We start from the raw sequence: 18167 nt of genomic DNA, 5'->3' as shown, positions 1-18167 counted from the left end.
CTTCATACAGGTGTGATTTTTGGAGAACGTTCCCCTCCCCAGAATAGGGATGCTGAGGGTCCACAGGGTTTAACAAAAGATGCATTTTAAGCTTTAAACATAATATTATCATGATAATATTGCAATTTTTGCCACAATAATCATTTCATTTTCATATGGTCTCATCCCCACTGTGTTTGTAGAACCAACCCCACCGGCCATACCATGGGACCTAGGCCCCTCCAAGTTGTCGGATCCTGTCCTGCTGCTCATGTCTAAGGCAAGTATAGGGATCTGGGGTTAAAATGTTTTTATGTGGAGTTATAAGTTGAGTAATTTTAAATCGATGCATTCAAATATTTTTAGGATGTCGAAGTGCAATGCATCAAGCACACCTTCAAAGCCAATGACTACTATCACAAGATATGGGGAAATAGGGCAAGATACCTGGTGCTCCAGTTTAAATGCAAGAACACGGCCCACTCAGCGTGGGAGAAGCGGCAGGAATTGGGGTCAAAAGAAGGTTTCATCAAGGTAAGTCTGTCTGCCTGCCTGACTGCCTTGAAGTGTGTTTGTCAGCCTGGCTGCAGGCCTGCCTTGAAGTCTGTCTGCCTGTCTGTCTGTCTGTCTGTCTGTCTGTCTGTCTGTCTGTCTGTCTGTCTGTCTGTCTGTCTGCCTGCCTTGAAGTCTGTCTGCCTGCCTGCCTTGAAGTCTGTCTGTCTGCCTGCCTGCCTTGAAGTCTGTCTGTCTGCCTGCCTGCCTTGAAGTCTGTCTGTCTGCCTGCCTGCCTTGAAGTCTGTTTGTCTGCCTGCCTGCCTTGAAGTCTGTCTGTCTGCCTGCCTGCCTTGAAGTCTGTCTGTCTGCCTGCCTGCCTTGAAGTCTGTCTGTCTGCCTGCCTTGAAGTCTGTCTGTCTGCCTGCCTGCCTTGAAGTCTGTCTGCCTGCCTGCCTGCCTTGAAGTCTGTCTGCCTGCCTGCCTGCCTTGAAGTCTGTCTGTCTACCTGCCTGCCTGCCTTGAAGTCTGTCTGTCTGCCTGCCTTGAAGTCTGTCTGTCTGCCTGCCTTGAAGTCTGTCTGCCTGCCTGCCTGCCTTGAAGTCTGTCTGCCTGCCTGCCTGCCTGCCTTGAAGTCTGTCTGTCTGCCTGCCTGCCTGCCTGCCTGCCTGCCTGCCTTGAAGTATGTCTGTCTGTCTGTCTATCTGCCTGCCTTGAAGTCTGTCTGTCTGTCTGTCTGCCTGCCTGCCTGCCTTGAAGTCTGTCTGTCTGTCTGCCTGCCTGCCTTGAAGTCTGTCTGTCTGCCTGCCTGCCTTGAAGTCTGTCTGTCTGCCTGCCTGCCTTGAAGTCTGTCTGTCTGCCTGCCTGCCTTGAAGTCTGTCTGCCTGCCTGCCTGCCTTGAAGTCTGTCTGCCTGCCTGCCTGCCTTGAAGTCTGTCTGTCTACCTGCCTGCCTGCCTTGAAGTCTGTCTGTCTGCCTGCCTTGAAGTCTGTCTGTCTGCCTGCCTGCCTGCCTTGAAGTCTGTCTGTCTGTCTGTCTGTCTGCCTGCCTTGAAGTCTGCCTGCCTGCCTGCCTGCCTGCCTGCCTTGAAGTATGTCTGTCTGTCTGTCTGTCTATCTGCCTGCCTTGAAGTCTGTCTGTCTGTCTGTCTGCCTGCCTGCCTTGAAGTCTGTCTGTCTGCCTGCCTTGAAGTCTGTCTGTCTGTCTGTCTGCCTGCCTGCCTGCCTTGAAGTCTGTCTGCCTGCCTGCCTGCCTTGAAGTCTGTCTGTCTACCTGCCTGCCTGCCTTGAAGTCTGTCTGTCTGCCTGCCTTGAAGTCTGTCTGTCTGCCTGCCTGCCTGCCTTGAAGTCTGTCTGCCTGCCTGCCTGCCTTGAAGTCTGTCTGCCTGCCTGCCTGCCTTGAAGTCTGTCTGTCTGTCTGTCTGCCTGCCTGCCTGCCTGCCTGCCTGCCTGCCTTGAAGTATGTCTGTCTGTCTGTCTGTCTATCTGCCTGCCTTGAAGTCTGTCTGTCTGTCTGTCTGCCTGCCTGCCTGCCTTGAAGTCTGTCTGTCTGTCTGTCTGCCTGCCTTGAAGTCTGTCTGTCTGTCTGTCTGTCTGTCTGTCTGCCTGCCTGCCTGCCTGCCTTGAAGTCTGTCTGTCTGTCTATCTGCCTGCCTTGAAGTCTGTCTGTCTGCCTGCCTGCCTGCCTTGAAGTCTGTCTGTCTGTCTGTCTGCCTGCCTTGAAGTCTGTCTGTACCCGCCTGCCTGCCTTGTAGTCTGTCTGCCTGCCTGTCTGCCTTGAAGCCTGTCTGCCTGCCTGCCCGACTGCCTGCCTTGAAGTCTGTCTGTCTGCCTAGAAGTCTTTCTGTCTGCCTGCCTTGAAGTATGTCTGTCGTTCTGCCTGCAGAACGAACATGGTGAATTAGAATGGGGGAGTATCTGCAAGGACGATGTCCCAATTGAAAAAGAAACAACATTCTTCATGAGTGAGGTACTGTTCAGTCCGGTACTGGTCTTTCTGTCTTGAAGTCTATCTGTCTGTCATGAAGTCTGTCTGTCTTGAAGTCTTTCTTGTCCGTCTTGTCTGTCCATCTTTAAGTCTGTCTGTCTGCAGGACAACAGCTAACAGCAAACATTAGCAGTGTTAAAGATGGAGTGGCGTGATTTTTTTCCCATCCTAAAACATGATCATTGGGTATTATTATTAAGGAGGAAGAACTTTTCTCAGCAGGAAACCGGTGGATTGTGCAGTCCAGGTAGGGAATGAGGCATTTCACCAGGTGAAAGGAGTATAAGTATCTCGGGGTCTTTTTCACGAGTGAGGGAAGGTCGGAGAAGGAGATCAGCTGGAGAATCGGAAATGCAAGGGCGGTATTGCAGTCGCTGTACTGCACTGTTGTGACTAAAAGAGTTGAGCCAGAAGGCAAAGCTCTCTGTCTACTGAACAATCTTCGTTCCTACTCTCACCGATGGTCATGAAGTGTGGGTCATGACCGAAAGAATAAGGTTGCAAATACAAGCGGCCGAAATGAGAAGAATAAATGTGTATTGTGTAATAATTTCAGAAATGGCTGCACACCTTTGCTTCTTATGCATTTCCCCAAAGTTCCCTCTGACAGCTGTAGAGTACACACAGTCCTTACAGCTGACTGTCCAGGACAACACCAAGGTTCCTGGCTGTTGGGACAGACGTTACCAGGGAGTTGTCTACTGAAATAGTTAGCTCCCGTATAGGGCAGGACTTAGCTGGGAAAAAGAGAAGCTCAGTCTTGTCTGGGTTCAGCTTGAGGTGGTTGAGGACATCCAATCCTCCCGTTTGGACTATTGTAACGGTCTCTACGCCATGCTAAACCACTCATCTCTATCCCGACTTCAATTGGTTCAAAACACTGCAGCTAGAATTCTCACAAATACCAACCGTAGGGCCCACATAACTCCTGTATTGGCCTCATTGCACTGGCTTCCAATTAAGACCAGAATTGATTTTAAAATTATTTTAACAACCTACAAAGCATTACACGGGCTGGCCCCTTCATATATTCGTGACCTACTGCCCCCAAAATCGAATGTAAGACCCCTTAGGTCCTCTGATAAATACCTACTGAAGATACCTGGGACTAAACTAAAAACAAAGGGCGACCGGGCTTTCGCAGTGGTTGCTCCTACTCTTTGGAATGCCCTGCCCCTCATGTTAAAAAATGCTGAGTCAGTAGACTCCTTTAAGAGAAAGCTAAAGACACATTTTTTCCGTATTTATTTTTCCCATGTAGTTCTTACCTGACTTATTTTTACATATGTTTTTGTGATTCTGCCTCTATTTTACTATCTTACATGCCTATGTTTTGAGATTTGACCTTGTTTATTGGTTTCGTTAAAATTCTTTATTGTCTTTTTTACTTTATTGTGCTATGTTTTCCTGTTTGGTTTTAACTTGTTGATTGCTTGTTCTGTGTTCTGTTCAGCACCTTGTGACTTTGTCTTGAAAGGTGCTTTACAAATAAAATGTACTTACTTACTTACACTGTGAGATGTCAGCCAGGCATGCAGTGATGCGCTCTTCCACTTTAGTTGGCAGAGGGGGGGAAGGATAGAAACAGTTGTGTGTCATCGGCATAGCAGTGATAGGATATATTGTGAGCAGAGACGATAGTGCAGAGGTTAGTGGTTATCAAGGACAAGGCATTCAACGTGGGGAGCTTGGATAATTATAGACATTGCTCTAGCCAGCGTATTGTCCAAGGTCCTTGAAAGGATTTTATTAGATAGATTAAGTTTTACTTTCAGCGCCCTTGGCGACGATCTTTGTCAATTGAAGCCTAATTTTGATACTGACGCTTAACGCCATTGCCGACGGCCTTCGGCAATTGCGTTTTTATCGCACGTTCGATTGCTCGAGCCAAAATGCTACTCACGTTAACCGGTTAGCTAGCTGTGTTAGCACAGCACTGGATCGCCCATCTTAGATCGTCGTCGCCATAATAATCCATTCTATCCATTTCTTTCAATCGCCTGTATCTCCTATTCCTTGTCCCAGATGGCATTTTGGTCAAAACAGCGTTTCTTTGACGGCACAGATCTGACGATCTGGAGCTCTGCAGAGCTCCGGTCTGGATTCACATTGTAAACAAGGCCGGCCCAGCTCTGTGTAACTTCCTAACTTAGGACTACTGCTAGTGAAGCGGAAATGGCGGCTTTTCAAAATAATAGCTCAAATTAAATAAATGCTGGCGTGAATTAGATCCTAATTTTTCAATAAATGTTTGAAAAAGTTTGGGTTTAAGGCTAAACATGGTACTGACCTGCATACCTGAGGGAAAGGGGGGTGCCTGACAGCATCATTGCGAATGCAATGAGCCCTTAGTATGGAAGCCAGGCAGAACATGTCTGTTTGTGTGTCACGGTGTGACACCACCCGCCACTAACGTGTGCGCAGTTAGCTGTCTAATGTGTGTGTGTGTCAGACTGCCACAAAACAGTGCTTCGTTCTCTAACTTGTGTGTGTGTGTGTGTGTGTGTGTGTGTGTGTGTGTGTGTGTGTGTGTGTGTGTGTGTGTGTGTGTGTGTGTGTGTGTGTGTGTGTGTGTGTGTGTGTGTGTAGTTGTGTGTGATGCTGAGTCCTCATGACAACTGGACCATCCACCAGTGGGTCTGGCCATTTGTTCGCCATCTCCATGATGACCAGGAGCTGAACATCTGGTGCCTGCTAGAACAAAAGGGTCAAAAGGGTCTTTTTCCATGTAAGAGGCCTCATTAAGTTGTGATGATTAAAAAAAAGAAAAAATATATATGTATCCACCTCTAGCAAAATGGTCCTCATCTTGCCTAGAATGAAAAGGCAGATTTTTTTTTGTGTGATTTTCGTTTTTTTCATATTAGCACAGTTTGAATGTTGAAGGATTTCATTCCAACAGATTTTTTTATATTGATTTGGGTAAATTAAATGTATACATTTATAAGTCAAAGTAGGCTTTGGTAATTGTCTCCACCAGGCCGAAGGCATGGGGAGAGAGTATGTTTTGCACTCCGTCCGTCCGTGTGTGTGTCCGTCCTTCCTTCCGTCCGTTACCAGCTAATCTCCGGCACCGTTAACCCGGTCGATGCCAAACTTTGCACACACACTCCCTGGATGCCAACGATGAACCTCTGCCCCACATTTTCCAGAATGGCCTGTTATAGCGCCACCATGAGGCAGCTTTTCACATTTTTGCACACTCCTAGAGGCCAAGGACAAACCTTTGACCTGCATTTTCCGCATCTGCCTTTTATAGCGCCACCAGGAGGCCGACTTTTGTAAAACACATTTTTTTTGAACAAAATGCCTCAAATCATCCAATTGCCATCAAAGGCGTATGAAGAAATGGCAACCTTTTCACATTGGCCTATTATAGCGCCACCAGGAGGCCACAACCTGACCTGCCCTGGTGGAGACCTGTGCCCCAAGGGGCACTTTTTCTAATTACCATTATTATGGCCACTTGCATGTTGTATTTTCAAAGTTGCTACAGAGGCTGCATTCTTCCCTTGACAGCTACATGTGGGGGTGGTTTGGGTGATTAGTGAGTCATTATGGGTGGAGTTAAGTACCTATTGACACACCCACTTCTAGCCAGCTCTAGGTGTTGAAATGTTGTGAATATTCAAAGGGGCTTTTCTCAGCTTTGGGTAAAACGGCACAATCATTTTAAAATGGTCATATCTCCTTTCATATCATATGAAAGCTTACATTCTGTACTTTAATAATCTGTAAAAAAACTAAAAATTACTCTGGTCGAGTTGAGGGCCTTTCTGCTAGAGGCGGTCATATATATTATATATATATATATATATATATATATATATATATATATATATATATTTAAAAAAAATTGTTCCCACCTCAGCTGCTGCTGGACTATGTTAAACTTCATCAACTTGTGTTTTCCCACAGTGGTTCCGATGTTTGACGGTCAGCTCCATTACCGGAGGAATGAAACAGCCAAGCCTGAAAACTCGACTGTTGAGAAACCTACGGTAAGGACTGTATATCGATGGTTATAGCTGGGTTTGGATTCTGCTCTGCTTCGCCACAGGGGTACCAATAAAAGTACGTTAGTCAAGGTCACTAGTTAACACCATGGAAGCCCGGGGCGGAGATCTCCGTCAAGTTCAAGTTCATGGTCAAGTGCCCGGGACGGAGATTGATGATATCAATCAGTTCAGAGTTCCGGGTCGGCTCGCCAGGTCTGGGTACCATCCGGTACCAGAACCATCCATGCAAGGGAATCCTTTCAGGATACAAAAAACCTGAACTGAAAGGCCAGGTGTCCAAATCAGTCTGTTTCAAAATCACTGTTGTACAATATCAAATAAAATATCAATTCATGAGTAAAGAACCTGATTTGATCAGGATCAAGTTCTTTATACACGTTTCTCACTAAACAAATCAATTTCTAGCATTGTTACGGCCCTTTAAACTTGGCTCAACCAAGGGCTAACATAAAAGGACACAAAGTCAGATCAAAAGTTTACAAAGATATTACACATTTATTTAAAATCCTGCATTGCAAAACAGGGACTGATGGACACCCAAAATAATACTTACGACCAGCCCATCTGAAACTTAACTAATAACAGCAACAAAAAGGGAACACAACTGTTCAGTTTGGGTGTTTGGGAGACAATGAGCTGCTGGCCACAGGTCCACTTATATAGCCTTCAACTAATCAAGAACAGCTGACTAAGGGTGTGGCAGCCAGAACTCTCAGGTGATTGACAGGTGAGGCACTTTAGACCAGCAGAGGTCAGCAAAGCCACAGGCACTACAACAGAACAAAGTGGCTCATAAAACCTCAATTTTTTCACTTAAAAAAAGCGTACTATACTTTCCCATGTCCGTATAGGTCCAAAGTTCACATGTAGATGTTTTTGTGCATTTTGATCAAAGATCCTGGGAGGAGATGTATTTTAATTTATTTTCATATAATTCAAAATGGCGGGTGATCTAGAGGTCAGAGGTCAAAAGTAACAGCACGGAACTTGTTCGGCATGAGGAGACGCATATGTGTGTCGAGGTTTCATTGCCGACGGTCAAACGGTTCATGAGCTATGCGTGGTCAAAGTTTGCATTTTCAATATAGCGCCACCCTTTGGCCAATGGTTGTGGGCTTCGCATCCTCACCGTTTGGCATGGCCCTCTACCATATCTCCAGCCAGAACTGCTATTTTTGGCGGAAGAAAAGAAACTACAAATCCAATAAAGGACCAAGTCCTTTCAGGTCTGCTTGGAAAAAATCACAGAGCCCGAGGCTCGGCCCGGCCCGACTAATTATCGTGCATTTTGGGCCGGTTCCTTTGGGTCGGGTTCGGGCAGATATTGAGAACTCTAAAGTGTATACACATCCTTACTTAGATAGATATTCCACTGTTAGGTTCTTAAGCTTACGTAGGATTCATGATGACTATTTTTATGTTTTGATGTTTTTTTTGTTCTTGCTTACTGTAAATTGCTCTGGATTAAGAGCGTCTGCTAAATGCCTAAATTGTAGAACCAAAAACGAACTCTGCTGTGGCTACTGCATGGCTAAGTTACCATCTCAGCCTCTGGATATGTGGACTTCTACTTCTGCTAAACCTGGAACCTGGATGTCATCAAACTATGAATAAGTTATGTTCCAGGGCTTTTCTAACAGGCGGTGACATCCTTCAAAAAACAGTGGCTGCGTCTGAATTCATTCCCTATGCCCCATACTACTACTTTCCATCATTTTGTAATAGTGTCCGAATGTATAGTCAGCATTTTTGCACCCTAATGTAGTCTACTGAAGTATCCCACAATGGGAATCGGGATTGTAGGGAGCATCGCATGGTCACTAGACGAGTGGATCTACCCCATAATGCATTGCGCAGGCTCGCTCTTCAGCGCACATGCACGTGTATGTGTACGTGCACTGTATCTCCATGCATGCGATCCAAAAGTTGGCAAAAGTTGAAAAGTTGAATCGGCGAAAGAAAACTACATACTACTGTACTGTCATGGATGTAGACAGAGTCGAACCCAAGTGCAGAGTAAGGGCCGATTCATACTCCTATTTTACTGCTGTTTCGGCGCTGTAGTGCCGAAATGATTTCGGCTCGTCAAAAATATTCAGTAGCACCGAAGAGCCGACTTTAGGACGGTACCCGCCCCCCCGAACCTAACAACAAACAAGAATAGATGTTAAGTATTTAGTAAAGAATAAGGCAGATCTTACACTGAAGTAGTAGCCAGGAATCAGGCAATAGGGCATGCAAACCTCGCACCTTTGCTATGCTAGGGGGTGCGCCATTTTGATTGTGATGAGTCACTACTACTATACCTGGCTTAACGGATAGGCATACAGTGGTGGAAAAAGTACTCAATTGTTTTACTTAAGTAAAAGTACCAGTACTGCAATTTAGAACTACTCTGATACAAGTAAAAGTACGGAATTGAAAATGTACTTGAGTAAAAGTACAACAATATCGGCATCAAAATGTACTTAAAGTACTAAAAGTAAAAGTACTTATATTGCAGGGCCAGCAGACCACCATGGCCCATCACCATTACTTTTTTTAACCGATATTGATAACATCCTGCTTCTCAAGACCGATACCAATAACTGATAATAAATTCAAATATATATATATATATATAAAAGATTATAAAGATATAGGCTATTTGTAAATGTATATTAATCTGTGTAGTATTAGCACACCTGAAGGTAACAAATACTAGTAGTGGGCAAAGATGGATTTAACATAGCTTTGACTTAACAAAATACAGTATAATTTAATTATCATGACTATTAAAACAAAACCCAGAATAGTTCATGAACATATTTATTTTTTCAAGTCCTATGACACTGTTTCCCCCCAAGCAGAACTAAAAGCCTATGGGTGCTTTGTCACAATAAAATGGACAATAATAAATCCCATGTTGGCGAACTGAAAGAGCTCTAGCACTGTGCGCTAAACACTCAAACACCAACTTTATACACTTTTGTATTTCATATTGTATCACCCAGCGCATGGCGGTAGGAGAGGAATTAATTTGCGTTGAATATATTTATTGATTGATAATCATTATCGGCTAATGGGCTATTTTATGAAATTTTCGAGAATAACCTATTTTATCACAAAGGCTAAATACTAGTGATCGACCGATATGGTTTTTGGCCGATATATCCGATCACCGATTAGTGGACAATCAAAAAGCCCGATAGCCGATATTATGAGCCGATATGACAGTTTTACAGTAACATAAATTCCAACACAAGAATTCCTTTAAATTAATTGGAGAATATTTAAGTGCAAGAAGCACCAACATCGTTTCAGTAACACTTCCCCCCTCCATCAAATGCAGCTTTTTTTTTTTTATTCAAGTGCAAACATGTACTGTAGCAGCATATGGAACATAGTGCTGGGGGGGGGGGGGGGGGTAGGTTAAGTGTGTGTGTGTGTGTGTGTGTGTGTGTGTGTGTGTGTGTGTGTGTGTGTGTGTGTGTGTGTGTGTGTGTGTGTGTGTGTGTGTGTGTGTGTGTGTGTGTGTGTGTGTGTGTGTGTGTGTGTGTGTGTGTGTGTGTGTGTGTGTGTGTGTGTGTGTGTGTCCAGAACCGCCCCAAAAAGGCCTCTGGACCCATGCCCAGCGTCCATATATGGAGCTGTTCTGACCTCACAGCACTCCATATTTGGACATGCCTGACACAGAAGACAGAACTCCACAAGCTGGCTGCATATACTCCCTATTTGGCCATGCCTTACAAAGAACTCCATATATGGGCATAAAAGGGAGACGGACATAATATCTGGGTGGGGCATTCATTTCCAACTTGCATCGTTCCAAGTAGGTCAGTGCCCAATGGGCTGTAGGCTGTAGAGGCCCTACGGGCACCGTTCTAGTTTATCAAAATTGGTGATCTACAAGCACACAGCACATTGCAGCATGACATGTTGAGAGCTTGTAGATCTGCTGCCCAAACTCTCCAAAGCCATGTGACCGTGTTGTTTTTACTCCACCACTGAAATTTGCCACTTTCAAGATCACTGGCCACTTTTTTAATGCATGTAGAATTTGTTTTTACCATCATTTTATAGCAATAAAAGACTATGTCTCAAAACACTGGCCAACAGTAAAATTATTGGCAACTAAATGAATATGAATTAGAGATTGCTCTGGGTGGGGTTTCTGCTCTATATGTAAAGTGTCTTGAGACAACTTTGTGATTTGACACTTTAATAAAATTCATTTGATCTACAAGCTCAACGCGGATGTTGCGTTCCTTGTAGATTGGCTATTTTTGGCTTATTTCCCCCAGGCCAGAATAGGCATAGCGGCAGTTCATGTGGTTAATGCTTTTGAGTTTTTATTGGATCCCCATATAGGGAACTAGTGTCCGAAATTGTCACTTCTATTGTCCACTACATATAAAGGGAGTACTGTCGGAAATCATCACTATTATCGTCCAGTAAGTCTGGATCCCCATATGGGGAGTAGGGAGTAGAGAAACGACCATATGCATTAGGACGCAGCCAGTAGGCCTATGTGACTGGAGTTTGAACTTTGACTTGCCTAGTTGTTACACCTGTTGTTATTCTGCTTTGACAATTTGTATATTCTTAAAAAGTTTGTTCGTTCAACCCATTTTTCCTCCAACTTTCATCTCTCCTCTTCGCTACTCCTCTACTCCTCTTGTCTCTAGCTCAAGAGCATGAGGATTACCCCAGGAGACTACATATATGAAGCCAATTTGAGCCAGGGAGACTTTGACCTCACCTGGAATATTCCAGCATACGTTCTAGAGGAAAATACTTGGGTCGTCAATGATCTGGCGAGGTTCATGGGACAGCAAGGTAATGAACAAAACGATTCACTCTGGATTTATTGGGCTTATCTGAACGTTTCAGCACCACTGAATTAACTAGAAAATGTTGTCATTCTGTTTTATTCGCTATTTGTCATATGAAGAAGCATAAAGTCTCTTTCTGGTGGAAACCTCATATGTCGACTTATTACTTTTCAGGAGTCGAATAAAAAAATCTGGTCTCACCCAAACACGGTGAAATAGCACGGATTGACATTTCCATACATACACGCCTAGAAACAAAAAATCCTTACATATCCTCCCCATAGACAGTGATGGAGTCCCTACCGAACTTGAGCCACGAGAGCCACCACCAAGCAAGCTAAAACGAGCGAGTTTCCGTGGCGAGCGTTGCGCAGTTCGGTAAAGCCGACTCAGCCCCGTCCGAGTTGTAACCCAATAGCACAGAATCATAAATACCGGTATTGTCAAACCCAAGTTCAAACTCACCCAAAAAAACACAAAGTTTTAGGGATTTCTGCCCGGCAGCAACGTTTGTTATTCTAAAAATCACACCTGTGTGAAGTGAGGAGCGCTCTTATCATCGTACATCATGACGTAAGATAGACACTGTCTATTTGCTCAGACACTGCGGTAAAATTGTCCATTCATTGTCAATTGGAATTTCATGTTTGTGTAGGACAAAGTTTGTGAACACGGGGGGAAAAAAAGCGATTGTGTAACCCATTTTTTCACCGGGTGTCAATTGCCTAAGGTGTAATCCTGGGCGCTACTCTCTCTCTGCCAATTGGTAAGAGCCCCGAATTGAGCTCATGCTTCCTTCAATGCATGAGGACATTGAGGAGTGAGCAGGCCGCAAGCCTGTTACGATTATCAGGCTGTCCCAGTGGATTGTGGAGGCCATTCAGTTGGCCTACTCCAGTAAAGGCGTTTTGCCACCGTTGGGTTTGAGAGCGCACTCTACCCGGGGTGTAGCGGCATCCTGGGCACTCTATAAGGGTATTTCGGTGCAGGATGTGTACGGCGGCGATCTGGTCGTCGCCTTCGACCTTTGCTAGGTTTTACAATTTACGACGACAACATACGTTGAAGTACATGGTTCCTGCCAGACAGCAACGATATATGTCTACACTCTGCACGTCCTAGACTCTTCGCCCTTCTGACTTCCAAACTGTCGAATGAACTCCCCAAAGCAGTTAGAACTGCAGACTCACTCCCAATCGTCCACCGTAATCTGAATAATAACTAGAACTGCACTCTGTCGAGTGCCAACTTGCGTGTTGCACACAACCTACTAGTGCGCAAGCAGAGCGTGCAAGTACCCTCAAAATCATTTGATGGGTAAAAGGAATCTTTTTAGTTGATGTAATTAAGATAACTTTCAAGTTGGGATGGTACTAGTACACAAGTAGGCTATGTATGACCTAGTCGTGTGTAATCATCCTTAACCTTTTAAGCTAAAATAATTAAGACCGGGGACTTAAAATCGTTGTTTTAATTGATGGCCTTCATGCCCTGGCACTCAGCCTTTGTGCCCTCAAAACGTTGACCACACTAAAGGCCAAGTGGCTTTTTTCTTTCTTTTTTTTGTCTCTGATTAATGTACTGTTAAACTGATAACTATGCTGAGTATCTCAAATGCTGTGCTGTGAGTAGGATGGGCACTTATAAGCTTTTAAGCTTCAGCCCATGCCTTTTGATCACCTTCACGGAGCTGTTTCTTTTTTGCTGATGTAAACTCTGTACTCTGCACTAAACTAAACCTTAAAACTAAACCTTAAACCTTGCCCCTAAAAGGATGAAATTCCAGGCCTGGATGTTGATGGTGACGTAATTACGATATGTTTCAATATTGGTTGGGTAACAGGTAACCAATGTTCCCCAAACGTCCCACGCAGAACACAAGATATATTTGTGTATTGTAGTTGTGTTACCATTTGCCAAGTGGTTTGATTCTTTTGCGTTACTTTGCCTTAATTAATGATTATATCTGGTTTCAGTATTCAATTATGATATATTTTCTCTATTATAAGGTTATTTTTGCAGTCAGTTTGTATTGGTGGTGGGGATGGGGGGGGGGGGGGGGGCGGGGGTCGCGCGACATGGCCAAAGCATTTCCGGGTGTCCCCAGTCAAAAAGGTTGAGAACCCCTGGCCTAATCCATAGTATAATGTATAATAATATAACCATCCCGTGGCGCGCGCTGCCTGCATGCCTCGGGATGCCCACCCATAGAAGGCAGGCAGAGACGGCCACAACTTTGTTGTAGTCTGGAAGTGTCATTCCAAAGCCCGATAGGGTTGCGTGCTCTATAGTCTAGGTTCTTTTATGTCTATATGTTGTGTTTCCCAAAAAAGGACATAGTGCCCGATTGGCTGCCATGCAGCCAATTAGGCAGCAGACAGGCTTCTGTGTGCGGCCTAGAGGGCATGTGCGCATGTGCGGCACTACAAGTCTTACACTAAACCTGTTTGAGAAATCCGGCCAATGTCTGTATGTGTATGTAATCTGAAACCTATCTTAATTACATCTGAAACCTATCTTAATTACATCACCATCAACAGCCAGTTATAACCCGACATTGAAACATATCTTAAGTTATCTTATGTAAGTTATCTCATATCTTGTGTTTTGTAAACGCCATTGACAATGAAGGGAACATTTACATCATAATGTGCCATTTACGTCATATTGTTTGTTTGCACAGTTTGTTTTACATCACCATTACATCACCGAATCAACATGAGTAGACTTAATGTAGCTTTGTCTGTATGTTTGTGTACCTGTGTACGTGTACGTGTCCGTGCACAGGTGAGCATGGTTACCATGGTCACTGACATTACGTCAGACCACAGCTGATCAGGCTATATAAGACTTTGCACCACTCAGTTCACACGGGTGTGATTTTTATTTTATATTCTACTGTTTAGACTGATGATAGGTTCTTAGTTTACCTGGTTTACCTATGATCCTAGATTACTATCTCTATGCATGACTGTGGGTAGTGTGCTTCTGACTGTGGCTCTTGTTGTTGAGGGGCCCTCCTTTACAGGTTTAGTGTTTGTCTTGTCCAGCCAAACATTAAAAATGCCATTGACAATGGACAGAGTTTAATGTTTGTTTTGTCTCCAACACAAACATTGAATGCCATTAACACCCCGAACGTCTAGGGTTATTTAATCCATTAAATCAGCACCCAGTGATTTATAGCAGCGAAGCACATTTAGCGACGCACCAGGTGCTATCCCGAATGTAGCTGAAGTAGCTTGATGTAGCCAAAACACTCCCGAGGCGATCGACAACAACGGGAAGTATGATTAATTCTAACGCGACTAGCGACGGGACCGTGATGGGCCGTCTAACACATAATCTTTGGACGGAATGATTTAGATCAAGAGTTATTCACGTTTTAAGATTTTTGGTCTCATCTGCTAAAATGGGGGGGAACATTTTCGATGACGTCCCACCGGGAAATAACATTGAATGTTGCGCAACAGACACTCCCAGCCTGTGGAGTGAGATCGGTTTTGATATCAATAAATCTCTGTCCTTTTTATCAATCTCCGTTCTGAGCATCGGGCGTTACTAATTGATTGAACGGAGAACTCCGTCCTTGCCGCTCGGGGTGTTAACAATGAACAGAGTTTGTTTTGTCTGTCACTGAGCAAATCGGCATATGCATGACAGAGTAAACCCTCGGCCAATAAGGGACCACGATTCTTATAAATTGCTATTTGTTAAATTTATGTCATATGTGATGTTGGTAAAGCGCCCCTCACTTCACACGGGTGTGATCTTGTTCATCTACAGAGGCTGTTGACACCTTCATCAGATTCCTGGGCATGACGCCGGTAGAGAATACGGAAGAGGTCCAGGTGGAAAAAAATCCCCCAAAGGCAGAACCTCACAACCTGCTTCTGAGTGGTGGGTATTTGCATATAGATCACAGTTCTCACACAACTGATTTCAGTCATTTGGATTCCATACGATCAGTACCAGTCAGCATGTTGCGCAAATTTGATCAGTACATATGTCATAGTACATATGTATAGCATAGTATAGTATATATGTATAGTTTATATGTATAGTTTCATTATATAGATATTCCACTGTTACGTTATTAGCTTACGCATGTTTCATGATAAATGCTTTTTATATATGTGATGTATTCCCATGCTTTTTTTGTTCTTGCTTAATGTAAATCGCTCTGGATTAAGAGCGTCTGCTAAATGCCTAAATTGTACAATCATTTTAACAGCTTTTTCCATATTTGTTATTATTGGCTATTCAATAGCAGATGTACAAGCTCTCAACACTTCACTTTGTGCCACTCTTGTGCCACTCGTTTGAGAACGGCTGCTCATCTCTACTAGTGTTAATTTGGTTGACTAAGACTAAAAGACTAAGATTTTGATATTTAGTCAACGTATTTCAGATGACTGAAATGGGACTAAAACTAAATGGTGTGTTATTCTAAAGTCTAAGAATAAATCCGAATTTGCTGTCAAAATGAACACTGATTTCTACCTCAACTGCAGGTGCTTTTGCAGCACGTTATTTTGTCCTGATAAAAGCCAAATTCACTTGGGAGGAAGATGGTCACAAGATTGATTGGTCGATGAGGTCCAGTAACTTTCACTTCAGAGAGTCCTGGAGTGTACTGTCAAACACTGCAGATAAGTACAAAGACTACATCGAGTGGGATCAACCCAGATTCGCCAAATATACGGGTGTTCTACCCGTTCTGACCCCCGTACCCAGCTCCGGTGACACACTGCCTGGGCCAAGTGGTGGAAACAGCTTCCGGAATGGCAACAACAGGGGAGGAGGAGGGCAGAAACAGCTTCAGCCACACCTTTGATCACTGAAGAAAACCCCACCCAAGTTCTATCACACCTGCTCTGGACTGTTACCATTTTGTTTTTGTTGGCGATCAGCGATGGACTTTGCCGTACACACTGTGGCCACTGTTGGTGCTTCTGAATAATCTGACGAATCCAATGGAGCCACCATTTTAGAAGCCCCGTAGGAGGAGCGCTCGAAACTCAGGCAGAGTTGTGTAATTGTTATGATGACTTGAAAATGGTGGAATGGTGAGTTGTGCTGGAAATGTTTGTATTCTGCAAACTGTTAATAAATACTTCATTAATCAATCTATCAATTCTATGTTATGATGGACCTCACACATTGATCCATTTAAACTTCGAGAGCCGAACCCGTCATCTGACGGGTTAAGATTCTCGACCACAGAGAGGCAAACCCGTGAACTGGCGAGTTGTCTGTGTTCTGTTAGATTTAGTAAGGTCCACGAGGTCCAGTGAGGTCCTATGCTGCAGTGGGAAAACACGTGACCCCCGAAACACGTGATCTTTGTCTATAAATAGGACCTGGATTGCTCACTTCCTTCGTGGGGTAGATGAGAAGTGGATGTCTAAGTGTTTTGCAAGTTGCCAGTTTGAAGTTGATCAGTGACTGAGTACTAGTAGCTTTTAGTTTGTAGCATTTAGTTAGTTTGTAGCCTTTAGTTAGTAATAGCCTGAAGTAGTAGTAATGGTAGTATTAGTTTAGTTTTAGTAGTATTATTATAGTTAAATTAGTTTAGTCGCCCGTAGTCTCTTTAGGTTAGGGTAGTTTAGTTTTAGATCGATAGTTCAGTTGTTAGTTTGTGTATTAGTTTAGTCAGATACATTTTACTGTTTATTCATTTGTGTGTTAGTCTAGTTTAGTGTTTGTCCGTCTAGTTTAGTGTTTAGTGTAGAGTCTTGTGTTTTCTTTGTCATGCCGCCAAAGAAACCGAGACCGGCGCCGAGACGCAAGCGTCCTACTCCTGCCCCCGGGCAGACAAGGCTTGATGAACATTTAGTTCTTCGTCGAGCGTTGCAGAACAAAGCTGGGGACATGACCAACTCGGATTTCTCTGCCGAGGAGGAGAAGGCAGAGGAGAAACCCGTTCCGATCCCCGTACCCAGCTCCGAGGAGAAACCCGTTCCGATCCCCGTACCCAGCTTCGAGGAGAAGACTGTTCCGATCCCCGTACCCAGCTCTGTGGAGAAGACCGTTCTGACCACCGTACCCAGCTCTGAGGAGAAGACGGTTCCGATCCCCGTACCCAGCTCCGATGACCCACTGCCTGGGCCAAGTGGGGTCCCACGCCCCGTAGGAGGAGCGCTCGAAACTCAGGCAGAGTTGTGTCCCATGTCCCGGTGGAAGAGAGTGGTTCTCAGCATTCCTCGAGCGAGGACTCCGGAGACGATTGGCTGCCAACTCGTGAGGATTATGAGCTTTTTCCTGACGACCTCTTCTGTAGTAAGTCTCTATAATAAAATAATATAATATACTGTAATTATTCCTTGATTATCAAATGACATAGCATATCCTGTTTTTTATTGTAGAGGCTACATTTGTATCGCGTACATGTCTATACATTTGGGGATATAGTTGTGTTGGGATCACGTCCCTTTTCCACCGTGGCCAGTCAACATAAATGGTCAAAATGACGCAGCATATCGTATGGTTTTTATTGTAGAGGCTACATTTGTATCGCCTACATGTCAAAACTAATACTACGCAAACATCAAATCATCATCATGGTGATTTGTGTTACTCTGTACTCTGGACTTATTTGCATAGCATTTATTTGATTGTTGACAACGTGGCTCGTTGTCACCTCAAATAATTAGGAATTATTTTAGTGTAACAAAATGGCGGAGGAGGGGAGTCACAAAATGGTATAAATATAATGTTCCATGGATTGTAAATAAATTCACTACTCAAGCAGAAGGGATGGGGTGGGGTGGGGTGGCAATGTACACTGTATGTTTTTGAGTTTAGGTGACTCAAATGTAGCCAACCCTGTTTTAGGTTACATTAAATTAATCTATTGCGTGTTACTGCATACTGT

The 18167-nt window shown here is 44.1% G+C and overlaps 1 protein-coding gene across 1 annotated transcript; it reads left to right on the top strand.

Annotated features, from left to right (window-relative positions):
- The first annotated feature begins 412 nt into the window (after nt 1-412).
- Nucleotides 413-16400, top strand: LOC306927961 (uncharacterized protein). Its single transcript, XM_079507859.1, has 7 exons — nt 413-513; nt 2356-2439; nt 5047-5185; nt 6376-6458; nt 11144-11294; nt 15077-15190; nt 15805-16400. The coding sequence occupies exons 2-7, from the start codon at nt 2431-2433 to the stop codon at nt 16125-16127; spliced, it is 819 nt and encodes a 272-aa protein (XP_079363985.1). The 5' UTR covers nt 413-513; nt 2356-2430; the 3' UTR covers nt 16128-16400.
- Nucleotides 16401-18167: the final 1767 nt, after the last annotated feature.

This window comes from Electrona antarctica (genome assembly GCF_951216825.1).
Source record: "Electrona antarctica genome assembly, chromosome: 8".
In the NCBI taxonomy this organism is placed as follows: Eukaryota; Metazoa; Chordata; class Actinopteri; order Myctophiformes; family Myctophidae; genus Electrona; species Electrona antarctica.
This window is presented reverse-complemented; position numbering and strand designations above follow the sequence as displayed.

What these genes read in the sequence shown, in the direction of transcription:
- LOC306927961 (XM_079507859.1), top strand. An exon ending in GAGGTTCATGGGACAGCAAG is followed by an intron (nt 11,295 to 15,076) that starts GTAATGAACAAA and finishes GTTCATCTACAG; the next exon opens with AGGCTGTTGACACCTTCATC. An exon ending in TCACAACCTGCTTCTGAGTG is followed by an intron (nt 15,191 to 15,804) that starts GTGGGTATTTGC and finishes CCTCAACTGCAG; the next exon opens with GTGCTTTTGCAGCACGTTAT.